The sequence below is a fragment of the Acipenser ruthenus genome, chromosome 43 (assembly GCF_902713425.1).
Source record: "Acipenser ruthenus chromosome 43, fAciRut3.2 maternal haplotype, whole genome shotgun sequence".
Taxonomy (NCBI): Eukaryota; Metazoa; Chordata; class Actinopteri; order Acipenseriformes; family Acipenseridae; genus Acipenser; species Acipenser ruthenus.
The window spans coordinates 8407251-8433326 of record NC_081231.1 but is presented as its reverse complement, the minus strand read 5'-3'; the positions used below and the strand labels follow the sequence as shown (position 1 = coordinate 8433326).

The following is a 26076-nucleotide window of genomic DNA, read 5'->3' as shown; positions in this document are numbered from 1 at the left end:
TGTTTGTTTAAAAATAAGCGGCTTAGCCACAATTGATATTTAAAGGGATTTCAAGCCCATTAGTTAGATCAGCCTGACTTGTATTTTCTTTTATAAAACGTGCAGACTGTAGTCCATCAGCAGACCTCAGTGTTGTGACTGTATACTGAGGATAGTCTTATTATTGTTTCCATAGTGTAACATGTCCTGGATGTAAGGCTGATAGGTCTGTACCTGCACAGGTTTGATTTATCACACTTCTTAGATATTGTTACCATATTGATGAGCCTCCTGACAGCCGGGTCATCCCCTGTCCTTATCGACACATCCTTTGTAAATCGTTTGTACTTATCATTGTTGTTTATAAATGGATATAACTTAACACTGGCCATTTGGAAACCCAGGTGAACTGTTGAATGGTTAAATAATCCCTTAATTGGGTCTATAACTTAAAATCATTAAAAAAAACGTTTAAAAATAAATCAATAAAGGTTCTGCGATTCACTGCATATAGAAAAAAAAGAACAAGCAAAAAAGAACAGACTGTTTTGCATTATCACATTTGAATCAAAGCCACTCCACAGCACACCAGTCCTGTGGCTCGCCTTTGATTCAAATGTGATCATGCAAAACACTCGAGATATGTCACATGGGGGAAAGCAACCTGTCTGCAAATCAATACTGGTGTCCTGCCTTTCACCTTGCTGCGGAGGCCTGGGGTCCTAGCGGGGGGAGGGGCGGGGGGCTAGGTGCTGCACTGGGTTTATGTTAATGTTAAGAAATACTTTCTTTTAGTATTTCTATTTGTAGCACTATTGAGTGTGTAATAGTTATGGGTGGCTATTGTTAATGCACTAGACTAGTCTGTCATCTTTCTGTGGAGGCCTGGGTTCCAATCTGGATGGCTAGGTGGTGCTGTGGGTTAATGTTAATGCACTAGACTAGTCTGTCATCTTTCTGTGGAGGCCTGGGTTCCAATCTGGATGGCTAGGTGGTGCTGTGGGTAAATGCTAATGACCTAGACTAGTCTGTCACCTTTCGCTGGAGGCCTGGGTTCCAATCTGGATGGCTAGGTGGTGCTGTGGGTTAATGTTAATGCACTAGACTAGTCTGTCAACTTTCTCTGGAGGCCTGGGTTCCAGTCTGGGGTGGTGGGTGGTGCTGTGGTTTAATGTTAATGCACTAGACTAGTCTTTCATCTTTTGAATCGATGCAACAGAACCCAGTTTGAAGTCTCCTTTTGCCGGTTTGCATTAAAACCTTGAGTGTGTGAGAGTGCGCTTCTTTTATGCCAGTACGGTAGATTAGCGCGTTGCTAGGATACACACTTTAGGCCTCTACATTCACGTTGGACAAGCCAAATCAGAAGTAGGCCTGTTGTATCACGTTTTCTTCATTTAAAAATTAAGGCAAAACGTTTTTTTTTTTTTTAATCTATAAATCTACCGATTTTTAGCTTTTGTTTCAAAGCATGTTGTGTTTGGATTATATGGCAATATTGTATAAAAAGAAGCTGAATTTAGTACGATAGTTAAATTGGTCAGGATTTGTGAGATTAATTCAAATGTTTTACTTTGCTTTTGGACATAAGATGTTAACAGTAATGAACAACCATAGTTCAGATAGACATTATTATACTCGTACCTAAAACCGCCGCAGTCAGTTATTAAGATGGTTACATTTTAAACATCATCAATATTAAAATGAAAGACAAACTAACGGATACAACACATCACATCAAACATCTGCACAGCAGAAACACCGTATTTAAATGAACAATTAAACATAAACAGGTTTATTTTCTATAAAAATGAAAAACTATAATAAAATTAACATTTCAAAGGAAACTAGTGTGTAAACAGCAATATGTACATACAAAAGTGTAAAAATGAAAGTATTTTTAAAATTTCAAATGAAAGTAGCATATGTTTTCTCTCGCGTGTGTCTCTCTGTTGCACTGAATCCAGGCTGAGCTGCAGCAGTCTGCTGCTTTGCAGTTTTGTGATGGAAATGTTTCTGCTGAAGCGCAGTTCAAGATGATATATTCCTGGTGCATTCCTTGTACAAAACGAAGGAATTGGTGGCTGCCAGGCCCCATAGAGATAACAACAGGCTTGTATATATATATATATATATATATATATATATATATATATATATATATATATATATATATATTGTAACGGGCACGGCTGGACTGACTCGCCGTTGCCACCTGTCGGCGAATAGGGCGCTGTGCCCGGAGCCAGTCCCCTACATTTGGTTAATGTGCAGCAGAGGATGCTGGGAGTACGAACTATGGTAGGGGAGAAACGGAATTATTGTTGTTGTGTTTATTTGTTGTTATTGTAAAAGTTCCAGTACTGTTCTATGCATTTCCCTGTAATTGTTATTACCCTTCCGGTGTTGTTTGTTAAATATGTGAATGTCACCCTGAGAGGCAGAGTAGTGCTCTGGGGTGGGGAAGGGCTGTGTGTGCGTGTTTTGTTGGTTGGCGCTGACTTGCTGTTAGCTGCTTAATAAACTGCATTACCTAAAAGAGCTATTGTGTGCGTGTCTCCGTTAATCCCTGTGCTCGCTACAATATATATATATATATATATATATATATATATATAATATTGTAGGTTATATTCAAAGTAATAACATGTATTGTAAAAGGCAGTCAAAGTGACGGCTTTGGCTGTTCTAGGTACAGGGGATTATTATAACTTTTTTTTTTTTTTTTTTGCGATGCTGCCTTTCAAACGCCATCAGGGTATTTAATACATGGATTTAGGAAAAGTAAAGAACGGACAACCGCATATCTTTACATTTTAAAAGAGAAAAGCGTTACAGAAGAAACATTGAGCAAAAAACTGCAAAGCTGCAGTCAGGCTGCAGCAGCTCAACCGGGCTTCAGAGCTACACAGAGTGACACGCAGAGACAACATGCTACTTTACTTTCGTTTTAAATTACAAAATACATTCATTTTACATTTTGTATGTACATATATCTGTTTACACACTACTTTCTTTTGAAATGTTTATTTTATTATAGTTTTTCATTTTTCAAAGTAGTGCTTTATATGTGGTAAGTTAGAAAATAAACCCTTTTACGTTTAATTGTTCATTTAAATATGGCGTTTACGCTGTGCAGATGTTTGATATGACGTGCATGATATTTTTCTTTTATTTAATATTGATGTTGTTTAAAATATAACTGTGATAATGACTGCCTGCGTTGGTTTTAGGTGTGCGTATAACCACGGCGGTTCTCGTGTTTAAGTGACATCCGATGCGGACGCATGCATATTCTTTACAGTTTTTAAAAACTCAAGTCCTTTGTATTTCTTTTTTAATAAGTGTTCCAATCTGAATGCATGTTTTGCTTTTTTGTTTAACTATTATGAACAACCACCCGATCTGATTGAAATCAGTCGATTGAATGGGGCATTGTCAAGCAAAAATCATCCCATAGGAATGGGCCAGTAGATACCTACTAGCCTGCTAACAGGTAGAGCAGGTCCGGATCAAGCACTTTAATGGGCGTCGGATGTAGTAGACGCTAGAGAGCGCTGAACAAGCGGTGTTGAAATAATAGTAAACTTTAATAGTAACTCAGTTAGGTTTAGGGGTAGAGATTAGGTTAGTTGTAGACATTAGGTTTACGGGTAGGGGGTAGATTTAGGGGTTAAGAAGCTAGTAGTACCTACTGGCCCATTCCTATGGGATGATTTTTGCTTGATAACGTCCCATTCAATCGACTGATCTCAATCAGATCAGCTAGCGCAACAGTGTTTTTAAGCGCTGTTCACACTTGTATCGGTACAGTTTGTTTCGGTATAGAATATACCCGCACGAAACCACTTTCTGTCCTAACTCAGTTTTCAGTACCGGTACAGTACAGATACAGATGCAATTCACTTTTCAATACCGGTACAGTACAGATACAGATGCGATATTCTGTCCTAATTCACTTTTCAATACCGGTACAGTACAGATACAGATGCGATATTCTGTCCTAACTCACTTTTCAATACCGGTACAGTACAGATACAGATGCAATATTCTGTCCTAACTCACTTTTCAATACCGGTACAATACAGATACAGATGCGATATTCTGTCCTAACTCACTTTCCAGTACCGGTACAGTACAGATACAGATGCAATATTCTGTCCTAATTCACTTTTCAATACCGGTACAGTACAGATACAGATGCGATATTCTGTCCTAACTCACTTTTCAATACCGGTACAGTACAGATACAGATGCGATATTCTGTCCTAACTCACTTTTCAATACTGGTACAGTACAGATACAGATGCAATATTCTGTCCTAACTCACTTTTCAATACCGGTACAATACAGATACAGATGCAATATTCTGTCCTAACTCACTTTTCAATACCGGTACAGTACAGATACAGATGCGATATTCTGTCCTAACTCACTTTTCAATACTGGTACAGTACAGATACAGATGCAATATTCTGTCCTAACTCACTTTTCAATACCGGTACAGTACAGATACAGATGCGATATTCTGTCCTAACTCACTTTTCAATACTGGTACAGCACAGATACAGATGCAATATTCTGTCCTAACTCACTTTTCAATACTGGTACAGCACAGATACAGATGCGATATTCTGTCCTAACTCACTTTTCAATACCGGTACAGTACAGATACAGATGCGATATTCTGTCCTAACTCACTTTTCAATACCGGTACAGTACAGATACAGATGCGATATTCTGTCCTAACTCACTTTCCAGTACCGGTACAGTACAGATACAGATGCGATATTCTGTCCTAACTCACTTTTCAATACCGGTACAGTACAGATACAGATGCGATATTCTGTCCTAACTCACTTTTCAGTACCGGCACAGTACAGATACAGATGCGATATACCTGTCCACATTCATGTATGTTTAAATCGACAGTGCTGGGGTTCTGAACTCGTTTCCATGACGACCGCTGTCACATCTGTTAGAAGCGGATCCGTTGTTTTGTAATACAGCATGTTTTCCCGTCCTGTCCATGTACAGTGTTTTGTTTTTGCCTTTTTGTTCGTCTCTATTAAATCGGATATTGCAGGTTCTACTGTAATTGTTAATGAGTAAAACATTACCGTGAAAGCAGCAATACATCATGAACCTAAAGAAAGCAATGCAGATGAGGAATTGTTATGTGTTTAAGCACGGGCATGCATCAAACTCTTCAATACCGAACACTGAACTGAACACATGAAAATATTCAGTTCTAATTACATTATTTCTCTTCAGCACTGTGGTATCATAGAGCTATCAAATATATTGTGGTCTTTATTTTGTAAACAGCAGTCTTCGAACATGGAACACATATGCAATGTAATTCCTCAATAAATAATAAAAATAAACATTTCTATTGAGGTGAAATAAACGTTTCTATTGAGGTTAAATAAACGTTTCTATTGAGGTTAAATAAACGTTTCTATTGAGGTTAAATAAACGTTTCTATTGAGGTTAAATAAACGTTTCTATTGAGGTTAAATAAACGTTTCTATTGAGGTTAAATAAACGTTTCTATTGAGGTTAAATAAACGTTTCTATTGAGGTTAAATAAACGTTTCTATTGAGGTTAAATAAACGTTTCTATTGAGGTTAAATAAACGTTTCTATTGAGGTTAAATAAACGTTTCTATTGAGGTTCCAATGTGATTGAGTGTTGTGTTTTTATTGTTGTTTTGTTTTGCTGTGTTTTTTATATTTTAAGCTTTCCCTCTATGAAGGTGATTAATAGAAAGTCTTCTGTTTCTAATGCAGAGTCTGTTGTGATGGAGAAGAGGGGGTTCCTCATCCTTCTGCTGGCAGGTGGGTTTCCTTCATTTCTGTTTTTCTCACTGTTTGCTTTGATATTTCCCACATTCTCTGCTGGTATGTTACACATTATTTTCCATGTATCTGGAGAGGTTCCCAGCCCTCTGGTGTTCAGTCTGCCTGTCACAGGGTGTGTGCATGTGTGTGTGTGTCAGTGTGTGTGTGTGTGTGTGTGTGTAGGGGGTGGGGGTTGGCAGGGAGGGAGGGGGTTACATTTCTCCCTGTCAGATCACATGGGAATGTGGCTGGAGCTGACAAGTGAATACATGATTAAGTGATGAATTAGGCTCCAGACACAGGTGTATAAAATAGGTATTCACGGGTGGTAATTAGTAAGGATACAGACCTTCAATCTATCTACACAAGATGGTCAATTCCACTGATTTAACATGGGAACTTCCATCCATGCCTAATGCTGTCATTCAAAATGATCTAGACAGCATTTAGAACTGGGCAGACACATGGCAAATGACATTTAATAGAGAAGTGTTAGGTACTGCACGCAGGCAATAAAAATGTGCATTATTAATATCATATAGGAGATACTGAAATTGAAGAAGGAATCTATGAAAAAGACCTAGGAGTTTATGTTGGCTCAGAAATGTCTTCATCTAGATAATGTGGGGAAGCTATAAAAAAGGCCAACAAGATGCTCGGATATATTGTGAAAAGTGTTGAATTTAAATCAAGGGAAGTAATGTTAAAACTTTACAATGCATTAGTAAGACCTCACCTAGAATATTGTGTTCAGTTCTGGTCACCTCGTTACAAAAAGGATATTGCTGCTCTAGAAAGAGTGCAAAGAAGAGCGACCAGAATTATCCCGGGTTTAAAAGGCATGTCGTATGCAGACAGGCTAAAAGAATTGAATCTATTCAGTCTTGAACAAAAAAGACTACACAGTGATTCTATTCAAGCATTCAAAATTCTAATAGGTATTGACAACGTCAACCCAGGGTACTTTTTTGACCTGAAAAAAGAAACAAGGACCAGGGGTCACAAATGCATTCAATTGTGACAACACAGTAAAAAAAATAGTAATATCTCCCTTTTCAATTTTCCACGGAATGTAAGTTTTACAACTCCTGAATTCAGCTTTTTATTTATATATAGTAGATGCTGCTTGGTAGCCATCAAAAAGTTGTCATTATCTGAGAGTTGTTAAGAGAAAAACCATAGGATAGGATTGGTTCCTTTTAAAAAAATTTAAAAACCAAAAGTTGTCTTTATTGGAGTTGCTAATAAGTGGCATCTATTGTATAAATTATATATCTGTTTTTAATGTTTATCTGTGTGAATTGACATAATGTCTGATGATCTGAATTGGGATCAATATAAATGGTTTCAGATTTAATTCTATGTTAATACCCTTAAAGCAACTGCTTCATTTAAAAAGACGTACATTTCTGTCTCTTTTTTAAGATGATCAGCTTGTATTTATATTCTTAGCTCAGTTCTCAGTTAATGGTTGCAATTCATGACTGAACAGTTTTGAATACTCTAACAATAGTGGTTCTTAATGTATGTTATGTGTGCTTTACGTATGTCCTCGTGACGCGGTACTCCCGCCCCTGTGCATGTTTTCCATTAATTTGTATGTTTATGTCTTGTTGTTATGATTTAGATATTTTAGATATGAAGGCGCTGTTTTGATTTAAGGACGAGGGAGATTCCGTCCGCCGTTTATTTGTTATTGTTTTGTATTTTTAAATACCTCATGGGAATGCGTGACTGTCAGCTAGTAATTATTGAATTAGCATCATTATTATACTCGTGCAGACTATGGCCGAGGGGCAGGCCCGGCCTTAGTGATAGGCGGAGTCTGCTAATGCCTAGGGCGACGAAATTCAGGGGGCGGCAAAATTATTATTATTGTTTTTTAGTTTTGTTAACGGAACCTGCATCACATTTGTGTTGGCGTGCCGCGTGCCGCGCATCAGTGTTTATACTGTAGTGATCTGTACTGAGTGTTTTGTGTCTATGTCATGAGTGCCTGTGGGTGTGAGCGAGTGCACCTGTGGGGGTGGAGGAGCGGGATCGAGGCGTGACCTCAGGGTGCTTGTGTGAATGATTCCCAATCGTGTTTTGTTTGTCCCTCAGTTCGATGTTTTTGTTTTAAATCTATTACACATTACCTTCTTTTGTTTCAAAGCATGTTGTGTTTGGATTATATGGCAATATTATATGAAAAGAAGCTGAATTTAGTATGACAGCTAAATTAGTCAGGATTTGTGAGATTCATTTAAATGTTTTGCTTTGCTTTTAGACATAATGAGATGTGTTAATGATGTTGTTTTTTTCTTTATCAGGGTTTTGTGTGCCTGCGTACAACCAGATCAGAAAACACGTGTTTGTGGAAACTGAGACGAGCTGGTCTGAAGCTCAGAGCTACTGTAGAGAGAAGCACACAGACCTGGCCACTGTGCGCAGCCAGGAAGAAGCAAAGCAGCTCTTAAATATTACAGGAGCTTCTCTCTGGGGTTCCTGGATCGGGCTGTATCGTGATGACACACAGAACTGGCAGTGGTCTAACAGCGATGATGTCATCTACTCCAACTGGAGGGCAGACCTCTTCTGTGCTTCAGTCAATTCAGACGGAAAGTGGATTGATTTACCCTGCAACCTTCAGAAAGCCTTCATGTGCTACAAAGGTAAAGACGTAATTGTTGCGATATTGCAATTGATTATTCATTTATTTTAGTTCTTATAATTATTAAGCATCCCTGTGAGGGGAGCTTGTATGGGTTTGAAAATCTTGAAAATCTAATATCTCAAACTATTACAGCTTGCAAATATTTAAGACCCTTGCTCTTGCCTATTGCTCTATTCATCACACTTCCCAAATCCTATCTCCAGTCCCTCGTGTCTCCTTATATTCCCTCTCGCCCTCTCCGCTCATCCTCTACTGGCCAACTTGTTATGCCTTCTCTTCACTCTCCTTCCTCCCGTCCTTGCTCCTTCTCTTCACTCTCCTTCCTCCCGTGCTCGCTCCTTCTCTTCACTCTCCTTCCTCCCGTGCTCGCTCCTTCTCTTCACTCTCCTTCCTCCCGTGCTGCTCCTTCTCTTCACTCTCCTTCCTCCCGTGCTGCTCCTTCTCTTCACTCTCCTTCCTCCCGTGCTCGCTCCTTCTCTTCACTCTCCTTCCTCCCGTGCTGCTCCTTCTCTTCACTCTCCTTCCTCCCATGCTCGCTCCTTCTCTTCACTCTCCTTCCTCCCGTGCTCGCTCCTTCTCTTCACTCTCCTTCCTCCCATGCTACTCCTTCTCTTCACTCTCCTTCCTCCCGTCCTTGCTCCTTCTCTTCACTCTCCTTCCTCCCGTGCTCGCTCCTTCTCTTCACTCTCCTTCCTCCCGTGCTGCTCCTTCTCTTCACTCTCCTTCCTCCCGTGCTGCTCCTTCTCTTCACTCTCCTTCCTCCCGTGCTCGCTCCTTCTCTTCACTCTCCTTCCTCCCGTGCTCGCTCCTTCTCTTCACTCTTCTTCCTCCCGTGCTGCTCCTTCTCTTCACTCTCCTTCCTCTCGTGCTGCTCCTTCTCTTCACTCTCCTTCCTCCCGTGCTCGCTCCTTCTCTTCACTCTCCTTCCTCCCGTGCTGCTCCTTCTCTTCACTCTCCTTCCTCCCGTGCTCGCTTCTTCTCTTCACTCTCCTTCCTCCCGTCCTTGCTCCTTCTCTTCACTCTCCTTCCTCCCGTCCTTGCTCCTTCTCTTCACTCTCCTTCCTCCCGTCCTTGCTCCTTCTCTTCACTCTCCTTCCTCCCGTCCTTGCTCCTTCTCTTCACTCTCCTTCCTCCCGTCCTTGCTCCTTCTCTTCACTCTCCTTCCTCCCATGCTCGCTCCTTCTCTTCACTCTCCTTCCTCCCGTGCTGCTCCTTCTCTTCACTCTCCTTCCTCCCATGCTCGCTCCTTCTCTTCACTCTCCTTCCTCCCGTGCTCGCTCCTTCTCTTCACTCTCCTTCCTCCCATGCTACTCCTTCTCTTCACTCTCCTTCCTCCCGTCCTTGCTCCTTCTCTTCACTCTCCTTCCTCCCGTGCTCGCTCCTTCTCTTCACTCTCCTTCCTCCCGTGCTGCTCCTTCTCTTCACTCTCCTTCCTCCCGTGCTCGCTCCTTCTCTTCACTCTCCTTCCTCCCGTGCTCGCTCCTTCTCTTCACTCTTCTTCCTCCCGTGCTGCTCCTTCTCTTCACTCTCCTTCCTCTCGTGCTGCTCCTTCTCTTCACTCTCCTTCCTCCCGTGCTCGCTCCTTCTCTTCACTCTCCTTCCTCCCGTGCTCGCTCCTTCTCTTCACTCTCCTTCCTCCCGTGCTGCTCCTTCTCTTCACTCTCCTTCCTCCTGTGCTCGCTTCTTCTCTTCACTCTCCTTCCTCCCGTCCTTGCTCCTTCTCTTCACTCTCCTTCCTCCCGTGCTGCTCCTTCTCTTCACTCTCCTTCCTCCCGTGCTGCTCCTTCTCTTCACTCCCCTTCCTCCCGTCCTTGCTCATTCTCTTCACTCTCCTTCCTCCCGTCCTTGCTCCTTCTCTTCACTCTCCTTTCTCCCGTCCTTGCTCCTTCTCTTCACTCTCCTTCCTCCCGTGCTGCTCCTTCTCTTCACTCTCCTTCCTCCCGTGCTGCTCCTTCTCTTCACTCCTTCCTCCCGTGCTGCTCCTTCTCTTCACTCTCCTTCCTCCCATGCTGCTCCTTCTCTTCACTTTCCTTCCTCCCATGTTCACTCCTCTGGCAACTCTGACCTCTGCAGACAGGTTACGTATGAACAGCAGCTTGAAGCTCTTGTCTACATTGTCCCCTGGATGTGCTTCACCTGCATAGTAAAGGAGTTTCAGTTCCTTGTAGAAGTCTCTCAGGTCCTCATCCTTCTTACATTATCTGAGACAGGCTGTGTGCAGGGCTGTGCAGGGATCACCATACTTGGAGCATTTCCTTGTTAAGGCAGTGCACGGTTTCTCAAAGATTTTCCTGGTCTCAGCTGACAATGCAGATGTCCACTCCAGTACTGTGTCTACAAGTGTGAGAGAGAGCAGTCTGGCCTTATTCAGATCACTTGTCAGTCCCCAATCGTTGATAATGTCCTGGATATGACTGGTGTGTCCCTCAGTGGTGATGCTCTTTTTAGCTGCAGGTAGTTGATGCTAACTTGTGATGTAAACCATTAGTTCTCAGTTCAGGTTGGCGTGCTTCACCATTGCACATTGCAGAGTTGTAGACTGGGCTCTAGGCTCTCCAGGGACTTTCCTTCTTGGTTGTGCAGTGTATTCAGGAAGTGAGGTTACGCTCTGTCACAAGGCTGGCTGAGTGGTGACACGTCAGACCCGGAAGAAACAGACAGACAGAGACAGCGAGGTTGGTGAAGCTGAGCACTTGGTTGTGCTCAGCATTTAATAAACAAAACAAAAGAACACAAAAAACAGGACACGGCACTTAGGCCAAAATAAATATATAAACAAAATGCACTAACACACAAAACAAGCGGACGAACGTTTAAACAAGTACCGTGCTGGCACTTCCAGCACGCTGTAGCAATTGTTATTCTTTACTTTAGCTTTTATTTCTCCTTCTCTCTCACCCGTTCTCCCTTCTCGAACACCCAACCCCGAGTGAGTCAAACGTGCATCTATATATACTGTTGTGCTGGGATTCAATTACTAATTAATTATTCACTTGAATCCCAGCACGTGAATTAATTCTGTGCAACCCCGTGCTCACATACTATACTTTAAATGCATATCCTGTGTACCAATCTCTATACACCAACATTAACACACGCAACATACAACACATAACACACAAATGCACACAGGGGCGGGGCACATTGCCACACGCTCTTAGCAGTGCTTGGAACAGTTTCTTGGAGACGTTGGCCTGTCCTGGAGCCGTGCCACTTCCCTGTAGAGTTTTTACCGAGTCCTTTAGGCTCTCTGCCTCAGTATTGTTCACAATTGGAGAGGATGTTTTAATTCCAAGAAAAAGTATTTGAGTTGAAATCATTTATTTCTTAGCCAATGCCCTTATCCAGGGTGATTTACAATTGTTATAAGATATTGCATTATTTTTATATACAATTACCCATTTATACAGTTGGTTTTTACTGGAGCAATTTAGGTAAAGTACCTTGCTCAAGGGTACAGCAGCAGTGTCCCCCACCAGGGATTGAACCCACGACTCTCCGGTCAAGAGTCCAGAGCCCTAACCACTACTGGTTAGGCTGCAAATCTCTGCTTTTGTTTTCCCGAGCTCCTCCTCTCCATGTTCTAGCTCTGCGTGGAGCCTGGGAATGTCCTCCTCTTGTTGCAGCAGCGTACTTAGTGGTTTATTTGATGCTCCATCTGTTGCTGGAGATCTTTGATCTGTTCCTCTCTGTTCTGTAAATCCTCGGCTGCAGTGCTTAGGTCAAGTTCACCCACTCACCTCTTCAATCTTGTTACATCATAAGTAAGGGAGGAAGTTAGGGTTTTTCTTCTGGACCATGTACTTTTGGATTTCAACATCTTTGAGGGCCTGTCGCCCCCGACAGCAGCATAGTGGCAACTCTGGATGCAGATCTCATCTTTGAGGGCCTGTCGCCCCCGACAGCAGCATAGTGGCAACTCTGGATGCAGATCTCATCTTTGAGGGCCTGTCGCCATTGACAGCAGCATAGTGGCAACTCTGGATGCAGATCTCATCTTTGAGGGCCTGTCGCCCCCGACAGCAGCATAGTGGCAACTCTGGATGCAGATCTCATCTTTGAGGGCCTGTCGCCCCCGACAGCAGCATAGTGGCAACTCTGGATGCAGATATCATCTTTGGTTTTGCCTCCATCACCGCCACCAGCAGAGGGAGCATGCCTGCTGGTTCCCCTGCTGCTGCCGTCCCGAGAGCCAGAGTGGGTGGAGCTGCCGTCCTGAGAGCCAGAAGAGGTGGAGCTGCCGTCCCGAGAGCCAGAGGGGGTGGAGCTGCCGTCCCGAGAGCCAGAAGGGGTGGAGCTGCTGTCCCGAGAGCCAGAGGGGGTGGAGCTGCCGTAACGAGAGCCAGAAGGAGAGAGGGCTGAAGCCCCTCAGCAGCCCTTGCACATGCTGCTGAGAGGAGCTCAGGGGAGGCACACCCGACTACGACCGCTAGACCGCTAGAATGGCCACAGCCACCAAAGCCAATGCCGGAGTGTCTGGAACTGTTGGACCTGGAGGAGCTGGAACTGCCGTTGTCGGAGTGGCCACCGTCTCCGCCTGTTGTTCCAGAAGGTCCGCCTGCTATTCCTGAGGGTCCGCTGTCTCCGCCTGCTGTTCGTAAGGGGTCGCCGTTCCCGCCTCTGCCACCAGAGGGAGATGGGCCGCCGTCCCCGCCTCCGCCACCAGAGGGAGACGGGCTGCCATTCCTGCCTCCGGCACCAGAGGGAGACGGGCTGCCATTCCTGCCTCCGGCACCAGAGGGAGACGGGCCGCCGTTCCCGCCTCCGGCACCAGAGGGAGACGGGCTGCCGTTCCCGCCTCCGGCACCAGAGGGAGACGGGCCGCCGTTCCCGCCTCCGGCACCAGAGGGAGACGGGCCGCCGTTCCCGCCTCCGCCACCAGAGGGAGACGGGCCGCCGTTCCCGCCTCCGCCACCAGAGGGAGACGGGCCGCCGTTCCCGCCTCCGCCACCAGAGGGAGACGGGCCGCCGTTCCCGCCTCCGCCACCAGAGGGAGACGGGCCGCCGCTCCCTCCTCTGCCACCAGAGGGAGACGGGCCGCCGTTCCCGCCTCCGCCACCAGAGGGAGACGGGCCGCCGTTCCCGCCTCCGCCACCAGAGGGAGACGGGCCGCCGTTCCCGCCTCCGCCACCAGAGGGAGACGGGCCGCCGTTCCCGCCTCCGCCACCAGAGGGAGACGGGCCGCCGTTCCTGCCTCCGCCACCAGAGGTGCCACCAGCACTGCTCCTGCTGGAGGGTCCAGGTTTCCTACCAGCGTTCGCATGCTTGGAAGGTCCGGGGCCCCCGCTATTGAAGAAAGCTTGGGGGATCCAACATCAACCCCGCCCACCACCGCCCGCTCAAATAGCCCACCCAAGGGACATAAGGGGACTCTTGGGGGGAGGGCCTGAAGGCAAAGCCCAGCCTGGAAGCCGTGTTTTTGTAAGTTTCATTTTGTGTTTATTTTGTGTCTGAGAAACCTTTTTGTTTGGCCCTCGTGCCGGTTTATTTTGTATTTTTGTATTAAAAGCTTTATTTTTGAACTTTTCACACTGTCTCTGAGTCTCAACCTCTGTCATCCTGTCACAACCCTGTTACAAAAAAGCGCTCTGTAACGTCAGCTAACACTCTCAGGAGCTGACTCTGTGGACGTGTCAAAATGGCAGAGGTGAACTAGCAGTGTGCAAAGTGCGGTCACATTTCACCCAAATATCTGTGTTAAGTACATGATTGTCTATGCTTATAGTCATTGTTAATGTGTAAATCTTGTTTGCTTTAAAAAAGTGACGTTTTTCATACGTTTCCACACGTTCAAGAAGTAAACAGTCTTATGTTTTGTAACGGCTGCACACATTTATAAATGTTATTGTAAATAAATATAAACTTAGGGTCACATACTGTAGTATTTTTATTACGTTACTAAAGATAGGAATGTTAAATGCTATTATTCTCATAGTTACCCCTGCACAGTTAAAAAAAAGGGGGGGAGAGTGACATTAACTTCATTATTATTATTAAAATTTTACAATTACTATTAGTATTATTAAAATAAAACATGACAGGCTACCTCAAATGTTGCTCGCTCCATCTGAAAATGAGTTTTAAATGCAGCATTGGTGTAGTAGGCTCCATCATAACATTCTCAATGTAATTTTCTACCCTCACTGAACTGTTTGAGTTCACTGCTGTCACAGTCGCTAATGCCGCAATATTCATTGCTGAGTATACTGTCATGTAGGCATGATGCTGTCTGTCCTCCAGAAACTCCTGCAAAACTAACCCCATTGCAACTTTGTCCACCATTTTGAAAACGTTGGCTAACATACCGTTCAATAAGACCCAGCTTCCTCCTCGTAGCGCCACAAGATAGAGTTCTGCTTATTGAACGCAGGAATCCAAAGTGGCTGAGATGTGGAAGTAACTTTTATGATGAGTGACCATAAAGACGTGAAGTTTTATAGTATAATAATTGATCAAAACATGTACTTGACTGTGGACAAGACACAGTTTTTTTTTTTAAATTGTAGGATTGATGAAAACACAAAGTTTGTTTTGGGTTCAGAGCCAGCTCACCTACACAGCTCCCAGCCTCTCAGCTGCTGTTTGTTTGTCTTTACAGAGACCAGCAACATCACTGAGAGATACACCCTGATTGAAGAACTGAAAACCTGGACTGAAGCTCAGCAGTACTGTAGGGAACACCACACCGACCTCGTCAGTATAAAGAACGCCAGTGAAAATGAAGAACTAGTGAAGAAAGCGCAGGGCAAGCCCTTCTGGATAGGCCTGTTCAATGAGCCCTGGAAGTGGTCACACCAGGGGGATAGCTACACATTTCACACCTGGACCTATTGGGAACCAAATAATTGGGGAGGCAATCAGAACTGTGTGATGATGAGACAGACTGGTGAATGGATTGACTATAGCTGCAACTTTCAGTTGCCCTTCTTCTGCTGTGATGGTGAGGACCCTGTTCAGACTGTGTTCTCATTTAATTCAGTGTAAACCTGCAGGTTGAAAGAGGGAAGCATGATTAGATCTCTTCAATAGGTCTTGGTGGTGACAAATCTAGCAGTTTCCACTTTGGGAATCAATCACAGAGGGTCTAAATGGGGTTAAAAGTGTAAACAAATGGGGGCTTCTGAGTGGTGCATCTGGTAAAGGCGCTCTGCATGGAGTGCAGGATGAGCCCTATATCCTGGAGGTCACCAGTTCGAGTCCAGGCTATTGACCATGGACGGGAGTTCCCAGGGGGTGGCACATAATTGGTCGAGCGCCGCCCGGGGGGTCTTAGGTCGCCAGGGTGTCCTTGGCTCACTGCACACCAGAGACCCCTTTAGACTGGCCGGCCGCCTGCGGGCCTGCCTGTAAGTTGCCCAGAGCTGCGTGGTCCTCCGTCGCTGTAGCTCTGAGGTGGATGCATGGTAGACCTGCAGAGTGAAAAGAAGCGTGCGGCTGACGGCAAGTTTCAGAGGACACGTGTGTCCGGCTTCGTCCCTCCTGAGTCAGCACGGGGGTGACAGCGGTGAGCTGGGTTGAAATTAAACAAGAATTGGGCTTACCAAATTGGGGAGAAAAATAAGAAAATAATTGGCAATTGCACATTTAAAAAAATAAATAAATAATAAAAGGGTAAACAAAACCCCAGTTATATTTCTTTAGGCTTTAAGGTGCTGTGCTGTGCTGTGCTGTGCTGTGCCATGCTGTGCTGTGCTGTGCAATATCCTATAATAACAAGACATGTACCTTTACACATTCTAAAACAACATTAGCATTGATTGACAGTGAATTGAGTTTTTCTCACAACGACTTCTTTGGCTACCTGGTGTTTCCATGACCTTCGTCACTCATGCCAGAATGATACTCATGTTACAGTACAAACCACAAGCATGCTGTTAGTATATTTATTATCACCATACAGTTCTACTAGTGTCCTACATTCTTACAAGACCAGTAATCTGTGACTGTTGGTTCCATTTCCAGTGGAATTCTTTTCTCTGAAGAACACGTTTTCACTCTTCTTTATTGTGCTGTCCCCTCTCCCCAGGCGGCTCCTCTGGTCAATGTTTCTATGAAGGAACTGGGAAGACATGGCAGGAAGCTCAGAGCTACTGCAGAAACCAAGGCAGAGACCTGCCCACCATTCAAGACCAGGCCAGGGTTAATAAGCTTATAGGTCTTATACCTTCAACTAGTAACTCGGGTCACTGGATCGGGCTGTATCATGACAAGGAGAACTGGCAGTGGTCCAGTGGAGGTGATGTCATCTACTCCAACTGGGAACCTTACCTCTTCTGTGCTTCAGTCAATGCGGAGGGAGAGTGGGAGGATTCATTCTGCAGTAAGGGAAACTATTTCATGTGCTACAGCGGTGAGTTGAGATTCAATTCCTTTGTTAATGAAACAGCTGACTGGACTGGGGGTTGAAGCCAGGTCCCCTGGATACTGCACAGGGGCCGTAATCTTGAAACATTCAAAAGAAGAAACATCTTTTTGTTATGAAGAAAAATGTTAAGACAATGTGTTATTCATAACAAGGTTTCTTAGATTGTTTTTCCTTCATAAGACACTTAAGAACATGTGTATTCTTCAAAGAAATGTTCTTATTGTTTTGTTTAAATTGTTTATATTCCAGACAGCAAATCCTTGTCTTAAATATGTAGCCCTTATTAGACATGTAGAAGAAATATGTTTAGCAGTTAAATAACTATTTGTATTTGAATAAAAGGTGATAAAGGGGGTTGTAGTTTTGCTGTATTGTGTGTAGTGGGCTGAACCTCACATGACTGATTCATTTGTTATGCAAATTAGGTCTGACAGGTATTCTGCAATATATAAAAGCTACATCTCCCTGTTACAAGTTATTTTCAGTCACCATGGGCAAAGGATCTGACAGACTTTGATACACAGCTGATAGCGCAGCAGGTGCTTCCCTAACCAACACTAGGCTACATAAATGCCATGTTTCATGAGGTACAGCCTCCACAGTGGTGAGCCAGTCTTGTTGCTCGTGACAAATGTATTTCTCTTCTAAACAGTTTTATTTCCCCACTTTGCTATTAAATACTTTTCAGACATAAACCAAAGAGACTCCCATGCACTGCTAGAGATGTTGCTTTTCATGACCTTGATAGCTGAGCCGGGTATGACTCGGTTCAATCACTATACAACAGGAGAGCCAGCGCACCTCCACAGATCACATTGATTTTGATCTGCTGTTTGTGTTTACAGAGACCAGCAACATCACTGAGAGATACACCCTGATTGAAGAACTGAAAACCTGGACTGAAGCTCAGCAGTACTGTAGAGAACACCACACCGACCTCGTCAGTATAAAGAACGCCAGTGAAAATGAAGAAATAGTAAAGAAAGCGCAGGGCAAGCCCTTCTGGATAGGCCTGTTCAATGAGCCCTGGAAGTGGACACACCAGGGGGATAACTACACATTTCACACCTGGAGCAAAGGGGAACCAGACAACTTGGGAGGGGATGAGAACTGTGTGATGATGAGTAAGACTGGTGGATGGACTGACACTGGCTGCAACTCTCAGAAGTCCTTCTTCTGCTGTGAGGGTGAGGACCCTGTTCAGACTGTGTTCTCATTTAATTCAGTGATCTTCAATAGGTGGTGACAAATCTAGCAGTTTCCACTTTGAGAATCAATCACAGGCTCCCTGCTCAGGCTGATGGGATGGTCAATATCGTTCCAGAGGTAATGGGGTGATGTGGATTGCAGTTATCAGTACCCCTTGTTCTGCTGTGATGAAGGCTTCCTGTTCAGTCTGTGCTCTTGTTCAGCTCAGTGTTTGTACCCCAGTCTGTGAGCAGGGACTCAGAGGCTCAGTCCATCTCATCCTACAGTAGCTGTCTGACCTCCAGAGCAGGACAGGGTGTAGCCTAGAGATCTGAAGAACCAGAAACCAGCCCGGTCATTAAGAGTGTGAGAGGGAGCAGCTACCCCTCATTGTTATACCCAGGAGAGACGTGTGCTGTGATATACATTCTTACTGTCTATTTATTATATTTATTTGAAAACAATAAACCATGTCATTGTCAGCATTGCCCTGGTGGAGACAGCAGCATAGACACTGTTTCATTTAAATGCATTTGAACAATACACTTGCAATAGGAAACACTAAATCTTGTTGTTGTGTTTTCTTTACAGATTCAGACCCCACAAGCCCCCCTTCCACTCCGGTCTCTCAAGGTATGCAGTGTAATCACTTCAGTGTGATTCAGAACCATAGCAGGAATCTGGCTTTGCTATCAACTTTCTTTTTTCTATTTACAGAAGGAGAATCCTCGAGCCGCCCTTCCACTCCGGTCTCTCAAGGTAAGTGCAGTTTGAAGATGGCAGTTTGTTCAGTGTGATTGACAGCCCACACCATGAGTTATAAATGAATCTCAGTGTTGTTATCAACCTCACTAATTTAACAGGGAGTTCACCATTGTATCAGTTCAATTTGAATGTGGCTTTGTAATAAATGACTTATTGTTTGAATTTATTAGTATTTATTTATTGCCCTGGTGGAGACAGCAGCATAGACACAGTTTCATTTAAATGCATTTGAACACTACACTTGAAATAGGAAACACTAAGGGGTAGATGCACTAAGGTGGGCCAGTCGCAGCGCAAACATGCTGCAATTTGCATTTTCGTTGCCACAATTCCCAAAATATCCATTTTGTCATATGTACTAAGAGAAAATATGTTGATGAAAAGAGCCGCAATATACTAATTTAAATATTATGTGCTTCATCTTAGCGAGAGTTGTGCGACATTTTTTCAAATAAAATAGCGGGAGTTGAGTTGTGGTTTGCTGCAGCAGAGGGTGCCCTAACATTTATAAATGTTATACATTGAAGGGTGCAAGAATCAAAATAACATTGTTTTTGTTAAATGTGAACGTCATCTGTACAATGCAGTGTTCCTTCTTCATTTTACATATTTTAATACTGTTACATTTATATATATATAATGAAAGGCAGTTTGATCACATCAGATTCTATAGTGGGGCCCCAACCTTCACCCCCAAAAAGCTTTTCATAATCATACAGTAGCGCCTCGCTGAACCGGACATGTTTGTCCGACATAAGGAGGTGTCGGGTTTAAATACAATACAATTGCACACACATACAATTACAGTCCTCAATGTATTTTAAATATAAATCATTGCTCTGATATAACACTCATGTGTTTTGGGTAGGCTACACATTACATTATGTAAAAATATAAATCTGTACAGTAGGCCTATACAGTACACAGTACAGTAGTAAAGTCAATGAATACCTAGCGTACTTTTTTGTAATTTAGCCTACTGGTAACACAAAATAAGTCATGCTGCTGCATTGTACACATTGGTGTACAATGCAAATAAGATTATTTTAAATCGAAACTAAATCATTTTAGGGTGTTTTTTTATTATTTTTAACTTGGTCTACTTAGTAGCCTAGAAAATTAACACACAATAGATCATGGCCCTATACAGATGCTCAGAATGAGCTGGAGGGGTTAATGGCACATGTGTGCAGTCTACTGCTCCCAACACGCTGGGAAAACCAGAAATGTCATAGAAATTTGTTTTCAAGACTTGGAAATACACCCTAACTTTAGTGAAAATTAGGTACTTGGGTGTTTGTCTTAAAAAATACATTGAGCACAACTGGCAACGCACAAGAAAAAGCGGACTGGGAAATGCCAGCAACAATTGCAACTGTTTAAAACATGCTTTCAAAATATATGTGTTTTCTTTACAGATTCAGACCCCACAAGCCCCCCTCCCACTCCGGTCTCTCAAGGTATGCAGTGTAATCACTTCAGTGGATTCAGAACCACTGCAGCAATCTGGCTTTGTTATAAACTTTCTTTTTTCTCTTTTTTTCTGTTTACAGAAGGAGAATCCTCGAGCCCCCCTTCCACTCCTGTCTCTCAAGGTAAGTGCAGTGTAATCACTTCAGTGTGATTCACAAACCACAGTAGCATTGCAATCTCATGTGTCATGTGAACCACTAGACCTATTGAAGCCATGTGAGATTTGTGTGCAAAAATAATGTGAAAGCTGAACCTAGCGTGAGGCAACTGCCTGACTGACACCAGGTCCCTGCAGTGCAACTCAGGGCATCTAAACCACTCACTGTAGACGTGTCATGTTGAATACTGTTGACAACTGCCCTAACGTTAGACACTCATCTAAATATCTAAACACAGGAGCTGATCTTTGAAAATCTACCTCTACACGTCTGCTTCGTGTGTTCTAGGTACCAGCACCCCACCTGAGCCCTGCACTTAACTCACGTTCTGTGCTGCACATTACAGACAACGTGGGTCTTATTGTTTTACATGGGGTTCATTTAATTATTCAGCTCAGTGTTTGTACCCCAGTCTGTGAGCAGGGACTCAGAGGCTCAGTCCATCTGATCCTACAGTAGCTGTCTGACCTCCTGCACTCATATGATTTTCTCATCAGTAGGCTATGCTGCAGTATCTACAGGTAACACTGTTTATACTGTTGAAAATTGCCCTAACATTAGACACTCATCTAAACATCTAAGCACAAGAGTTCCTCCTTGAAAATCTACCTCTAAAGGTCTGCTTCTTGTGTTCTAGGTACCAGCACTAGGTACTCAAGTTCAGCGTTTCCTCTAAGGTTAAAATGCGCACATTTTACACAGTAACTGGCAACAACCTTCCACTCAGTTTACTAACTTTTACAAGTTATCAAATACCAACCTCACTCAAGACTCCAACATCTCATTTTGAGAGCATTCATGCAAAGCATTAACATAAGCATATTTGCGTGTGTCTTGCAGGTGATTCTCTGATTTCCCTGTTAAAATGCATGTCACATTATAGTACAGAGCTCTCTGGGGCTCCAGTGAATCCAGTAGTGCAGGGCGGGTGAAGCAGGCGTCTGGAGATTCTGCCTCTATGGAGAGGGCTGCCCGGTGCTGCTTAGGAATGTCGCAGTTTTGAACTTAACATAAATAAAAAACACAATACTCATACTTTCATGGTTTTTGTTTTATTTCCCTTTTAAAAAAACGACCATTTCAGAAATATCATCATATAAAGCATTTAGAAACTGGTAAATATGTGATCAAAATATTAATTTAGAGTCGAAAATACACATGTAAGTATAGTATAGTGATTGAAGACGACATACCATGTGCATTTGTTTGCAAGTTGAGTTTAGGTGACTTCACTCACGTGTCTCTGCTGAAACTCAACATGACAGCTGCACCAACGAAGAAAAAAAAGCAATGTTTCAGTAAAAGACAGAGCTAAAACAAAATCTGATTATCTCTATGAGGATGGTGGGACACTATTGTTCAAGTTTTACTGCCATTGCTCATGTATGAGTCAATACCATTAAAAGATCATATTGCCAGTCATAAACATGTAGAGAGAACAAGAAAGCAAATAAGACGGCAACAATGGCAAAGCATGCATTCACTATACTGAAAACTGAGGTCTAAGACACTGCATTCACTATGCTGAAAACTGAGGTCTAAGACACTGCATTCACTATACTGAAAACTGAGATCTAAGACACTGCATTCACTATACTGAAAACTGAGGTCTAAGACACTGCATTCACTATACTGAAAACTGAGGTCTAAGACACTGCATTCACTATACTGAAAACTGAGATCTAAGACACTGCATTCACTATGCTGAAAACTGAGGTCTAAGACACTGCATTCACTATACTGAAAACTGAGATCTAAGACACTGCATTCACTATACTGAAAACTGAGATCTAAGACACTGCATTCACTATGCTGAAAACTGAGGTCTAAGACACTGCATTCACTATGCTGAAAACTGAGGTCTAAGACACTGCATTCACTATGCTGAAAACTGCAGTCTAAGACACTGCATTCACTATACTGAAAACTGAGGTCTAAGACACTGCATTCACTATGCTGAAAACTGAGGTCTAAGACACTGCATTCACTATGCTGAAAACTGAGGTCTAAGACACTGCATTCACTATGCTGAAAACTGAGGTCTAAGACACTGCGTTCTCTATGCTGAAAACTGAGATCTAAGACATTGCGTTCAAGGTGGGGCTTTTCTGAAGTATGGAAGGAAAATGAATTGCGTGTTTAATGATTGTTTACTTTATTTCTTTCTATGCTACCTGTGTTTTAATAAAGCTGTAATTGGCAATATTAAACCAAAGCAGTTTTTTATTAAATTATATTTCAAAATTGTATAATGCAACAAAATGAATACATTCAAAGGGTTAGTGCGTCGTCGAAGGTTCCTCACTGATAATTGATCCTTTCTCAGTTAAAACGGCACATTTCTCAGAATCTAAAAAGGGAACGCTGCTCCCGTTCTGTGCTGCACATTACACACTACGTGGGGTCTTATTGTTTGACATGGGGTTTATTTAATGGCTGTGTGAACTCTTCTGTGCTGCACATTACACACTACGTGGGGTCTTATTGTTTTACATGGGGTTTATTTAATGGCTGTGTGATCTCTTCTGTGCTGCACATTACACACTGCGTGGGTCTTATTGTTTGAAATGGGGTTTATTTAATGGCTGTGTGATCTCTTCTGTGCTGCACATTACACACTACGTGGGGTCTTATTGTTTTACATGGGGTTTATTTAATGGCTGTGTGATCTCTTCTGTGCTGCACATTACACACTACATGGGTCTTATTGTTTGACATGGGGTTTATTTAATGGCTGTGTGAACTCTTCTGTGCTGCACATTACAGACTACGTGGGGTCTTATTGTTTTACATGAGGTTTATTTAATGGCTGTGTGAACTCTTCTGTTTGTCTGCACAGATAAGATGGCAATAGCAAGGGTCAAACTAAACGTACCCAAAGGAGTGAATCTTGAGGACCCCAAAGTGAGCGAAGCCATTTTAGAGCAGGTAGGTGACACGCCCTTTCAGAAATCCAAACTGACACTGCTTCCTGTGTACTGGACTTTGTGTGACACTAATGAGCTAATCTCACGTTTGACTTTGCTTCCCTTTAGTTCCTTCTAGTTTCCTCTCGTTTCCCTGATAGATACACAGAGAGATGTGGTGCTCCTTAATAACACTGTGTTTCTTGTGTTGCTGTTTCAGATTCGGGAGCATCTCTCCAAGAACTTTCCAATGGACGGTGTTAATCTGCGCTGGAGAAAACAAGATGGGGAGATATTCCACAAGGAGGAAGAGGAGGAGGAGGAGGAGGAGGAGGAGGAGGAGGAGAAGGAGAAGTACTTCATGCCGTGAGATAACAGCACCCAGAATGACAAGCGGGGGCTTTCAGAGCAGCACTGGTTTATATTAATCTGACATTATCTACTGGTTTATATTAATCTGACATTATCTACTGGTTTATATTAATCTGACATTGTCTACTGGTTTATATTACTCTGACATTATCTACTGGTTTATATTAATCTGACATTATCTACTGGTTTATATTAATCTGACATTATCTACTGGTTTATATTAATCTGACATTATCTACTGGTTTATATTAATCTGACATTGTCTACTGGTTTATATTACTCTGACATTGTCTACTGGTTTACATTACTCTGACATTGTCTACTGGTTCATATTAATCTGACATTATCTACTGGTTTATATTAATCTGACATTATCTACTGGTTCATATTAATCTGACATTATCTACTGGTTTATATTACTCTGACATTATCTACTGGTTTATATTACTCTGACATTATCTACTGGTTTATATTACTCTGACATTATCTACGGGTTTATATTACTCTGACATTATCTACGGGTTTATATTACTCTGACATTATCTACTGGTTTACATTAATCTGACATTATCTACTGGTTTACATTAATCTGACATTATCTACTGGTTTATATTAATCTGACATTATCTACTGGTTCGTATTAATCTGACATTATCTACTGGTTCGTATTAATCTGACATTGTCTACTGGTTTACATTAATCTGACATTATCTACTGGTTCGTATTAATCTGACATTATCTACTGGTTCGTATTAATCTGACATTATCTACTGGTTCGTATTAATCTGACATTGTCGACTGGTTTACATTAACCTGACATTATCTACTGGTTTATATTAACCTGACATGATCTACTGGTTTATATTAATCTGACATTATCTACTGGTTTATATTAATCTGACATTATCTACTGGTTTATATTAATCTGACATTATCTACTGGTTTACATTAATCTGACATTATCTACTGATTTATATTAATCTGACATTATCTACTGGTTTATATTACTCTGACATTATCTACTGGTTTATATTAATCTGACATTATCTACTGGTTTATATTACTCTGACATTATCTACTGGTTTATATTACTCTGACATTATCTACTGGTGCAGCACTGATTTATATTAAGTTGATGGGGGTGTTTTTTTTTAATTTAGTGATAATTTAAATATATGTTTTATTATTACTGGTGCAGCACATATTTATAGTAAGGTGATGGTGTGTGTGTGTTTTTATTTAATGATAATTTAAATATATGTTAAATTATTTACTGGTGCAGCACATATTTATAGTAAGGTGGTGGTGGGTGTTTTTATTTTAATGTTAATTTAAATATATATTCAATTATTTACTGGTGCAGCACATATTTATATTAAGGTGATGGGGTGTGTGTTTTAATTTAATGTTAATTTAAATATATATTCAATTATTTACTGGTGCAGCACATATTTATAATAAGGTGCTGGGGTGTGTGTGTTTTAATGTAGTAAATGATTCTAATATAGGTTACATTAGTTGCTGGTGCAAGTTTCTTTCACCTTGTAAAGAATATATTCAGAGTGGTAACAGAGTAACAGGCCTCTTCACCATGGCATGGCAGAACATGGATTTACAGAATGAATGTACAACTTGCAGTGTACTATTAAATCCCATAGAGGGCACCACAAATACATTTACTGAGGGAGGAAGGGAGCAAGCTCCTGTATAATTATACAATCATCTGGAAGGTCTTGATGCTGCAGTACATTACAAACAGGAGCCAGGATACAGGTGTTGAATTGCTTATCAGGAGGACAGGGCTAAAGTAGATGGCAGATGAAGGACAGTTCTCTTTTTCACATGATCCTCCAGTGCAATGACATGGGCAGCTCTAGCCTGGGTCACTCTGAGCCTCTGTCTGGGTAAGTGAGAGGAGTTGTCCTAGTGCAGCTCAACAAGCTGGTCTCTTCCAGTCCAGGTCTGCGTTCCAACCATGACTGCGTTTCTACCTGTAGGAAAAGCCCTCCAGGACTGGAGCCTGTCGCAATGCAAGTGAAGCTGCAGCATATACTAGGACTGTGGCGCCCCCTATGGTCTTTAAATAGGTCTGCATTATCACTCAGAAATATATGTGCAGTCTGCAGGGTGCAATGCAACATGGGGTGAAGTCATTAAGGCTATGAGTAGGGTGGTTTGCTACAGTTTATGATTTCAATGGAAATGTCTTATTTTTTCTGATGATATTTAATTTACATTACTGTAAAAACAAAAAATAACAGGGTCACTGAAAAAGTTTTATTTCTCATTATAGTGTATGAGGAGCAGGGGAGGGGGGGCAAATCCATGCATTCATGAAACATGTTCATCTCATGCAAACACATAGAAATC

At 42.5% G+C, this 26076-nt stretch overlaps 1 protein-coding gene across 1 annotated transcript; it reads left to right on the top strand.

Moving 5' to 3' along the window:
* Nucleotides 1–5783: 5783 nt before the first annotated feature.
* On the top strand, nucleotides 5784–23930 carry LOC131709449 (macrophage mannose receptor 1-like). The gene is made up of 11 exons (XM_059011992.1): nucleotides 5784–5820; nucleotides 8136–8477; nucleotides 15078–15419; nucleotides 16506–16829; nucleotides 17690–18031; nucleotides 18624–18665; nucleotides 18750–18791; nucleotides 20216–20257; nucleotides 20351–20392; nucleotides 23268–23356; nucleotides 23555–23930. The coding sequence occupies exons 1-11, from the start codon at nucleotides 5784–5786 to the stop codon at nucleotides 23702–23704; spliced, it is 1794 nt and encodes a 597-aa protein (XP_058867975.1). The 3' UTR covers nucleotides 23705–23930.
* Nucleotides 23931–26076: the final 2146 nt, after the last annotated feature.

Bases quoted from the DNA above. Each gene is read 5' to 3' on its own strand.
- LOC131709449 (XM_059011992.1), top strand. From the start codon at position 5,784: ATGGAGAAGAGGGGGTTCCTCATCCTTCTGCTGGCAG. The intron at 8,478-15,077 runs GTAAAGACGTAA...TTGTCTTTACAG, and splicing joins AGCCTTCATGTGCTACAAAG to AGACCAGCAACATCACTGAG. The intron at 20,258-20,350 runs GTATGCAGTGTA...TTCTGTTTACAG, and splicing joins TCCCACTCCGGTCTCTCAAG to AAGGAGAATCCTCGAGCCCC.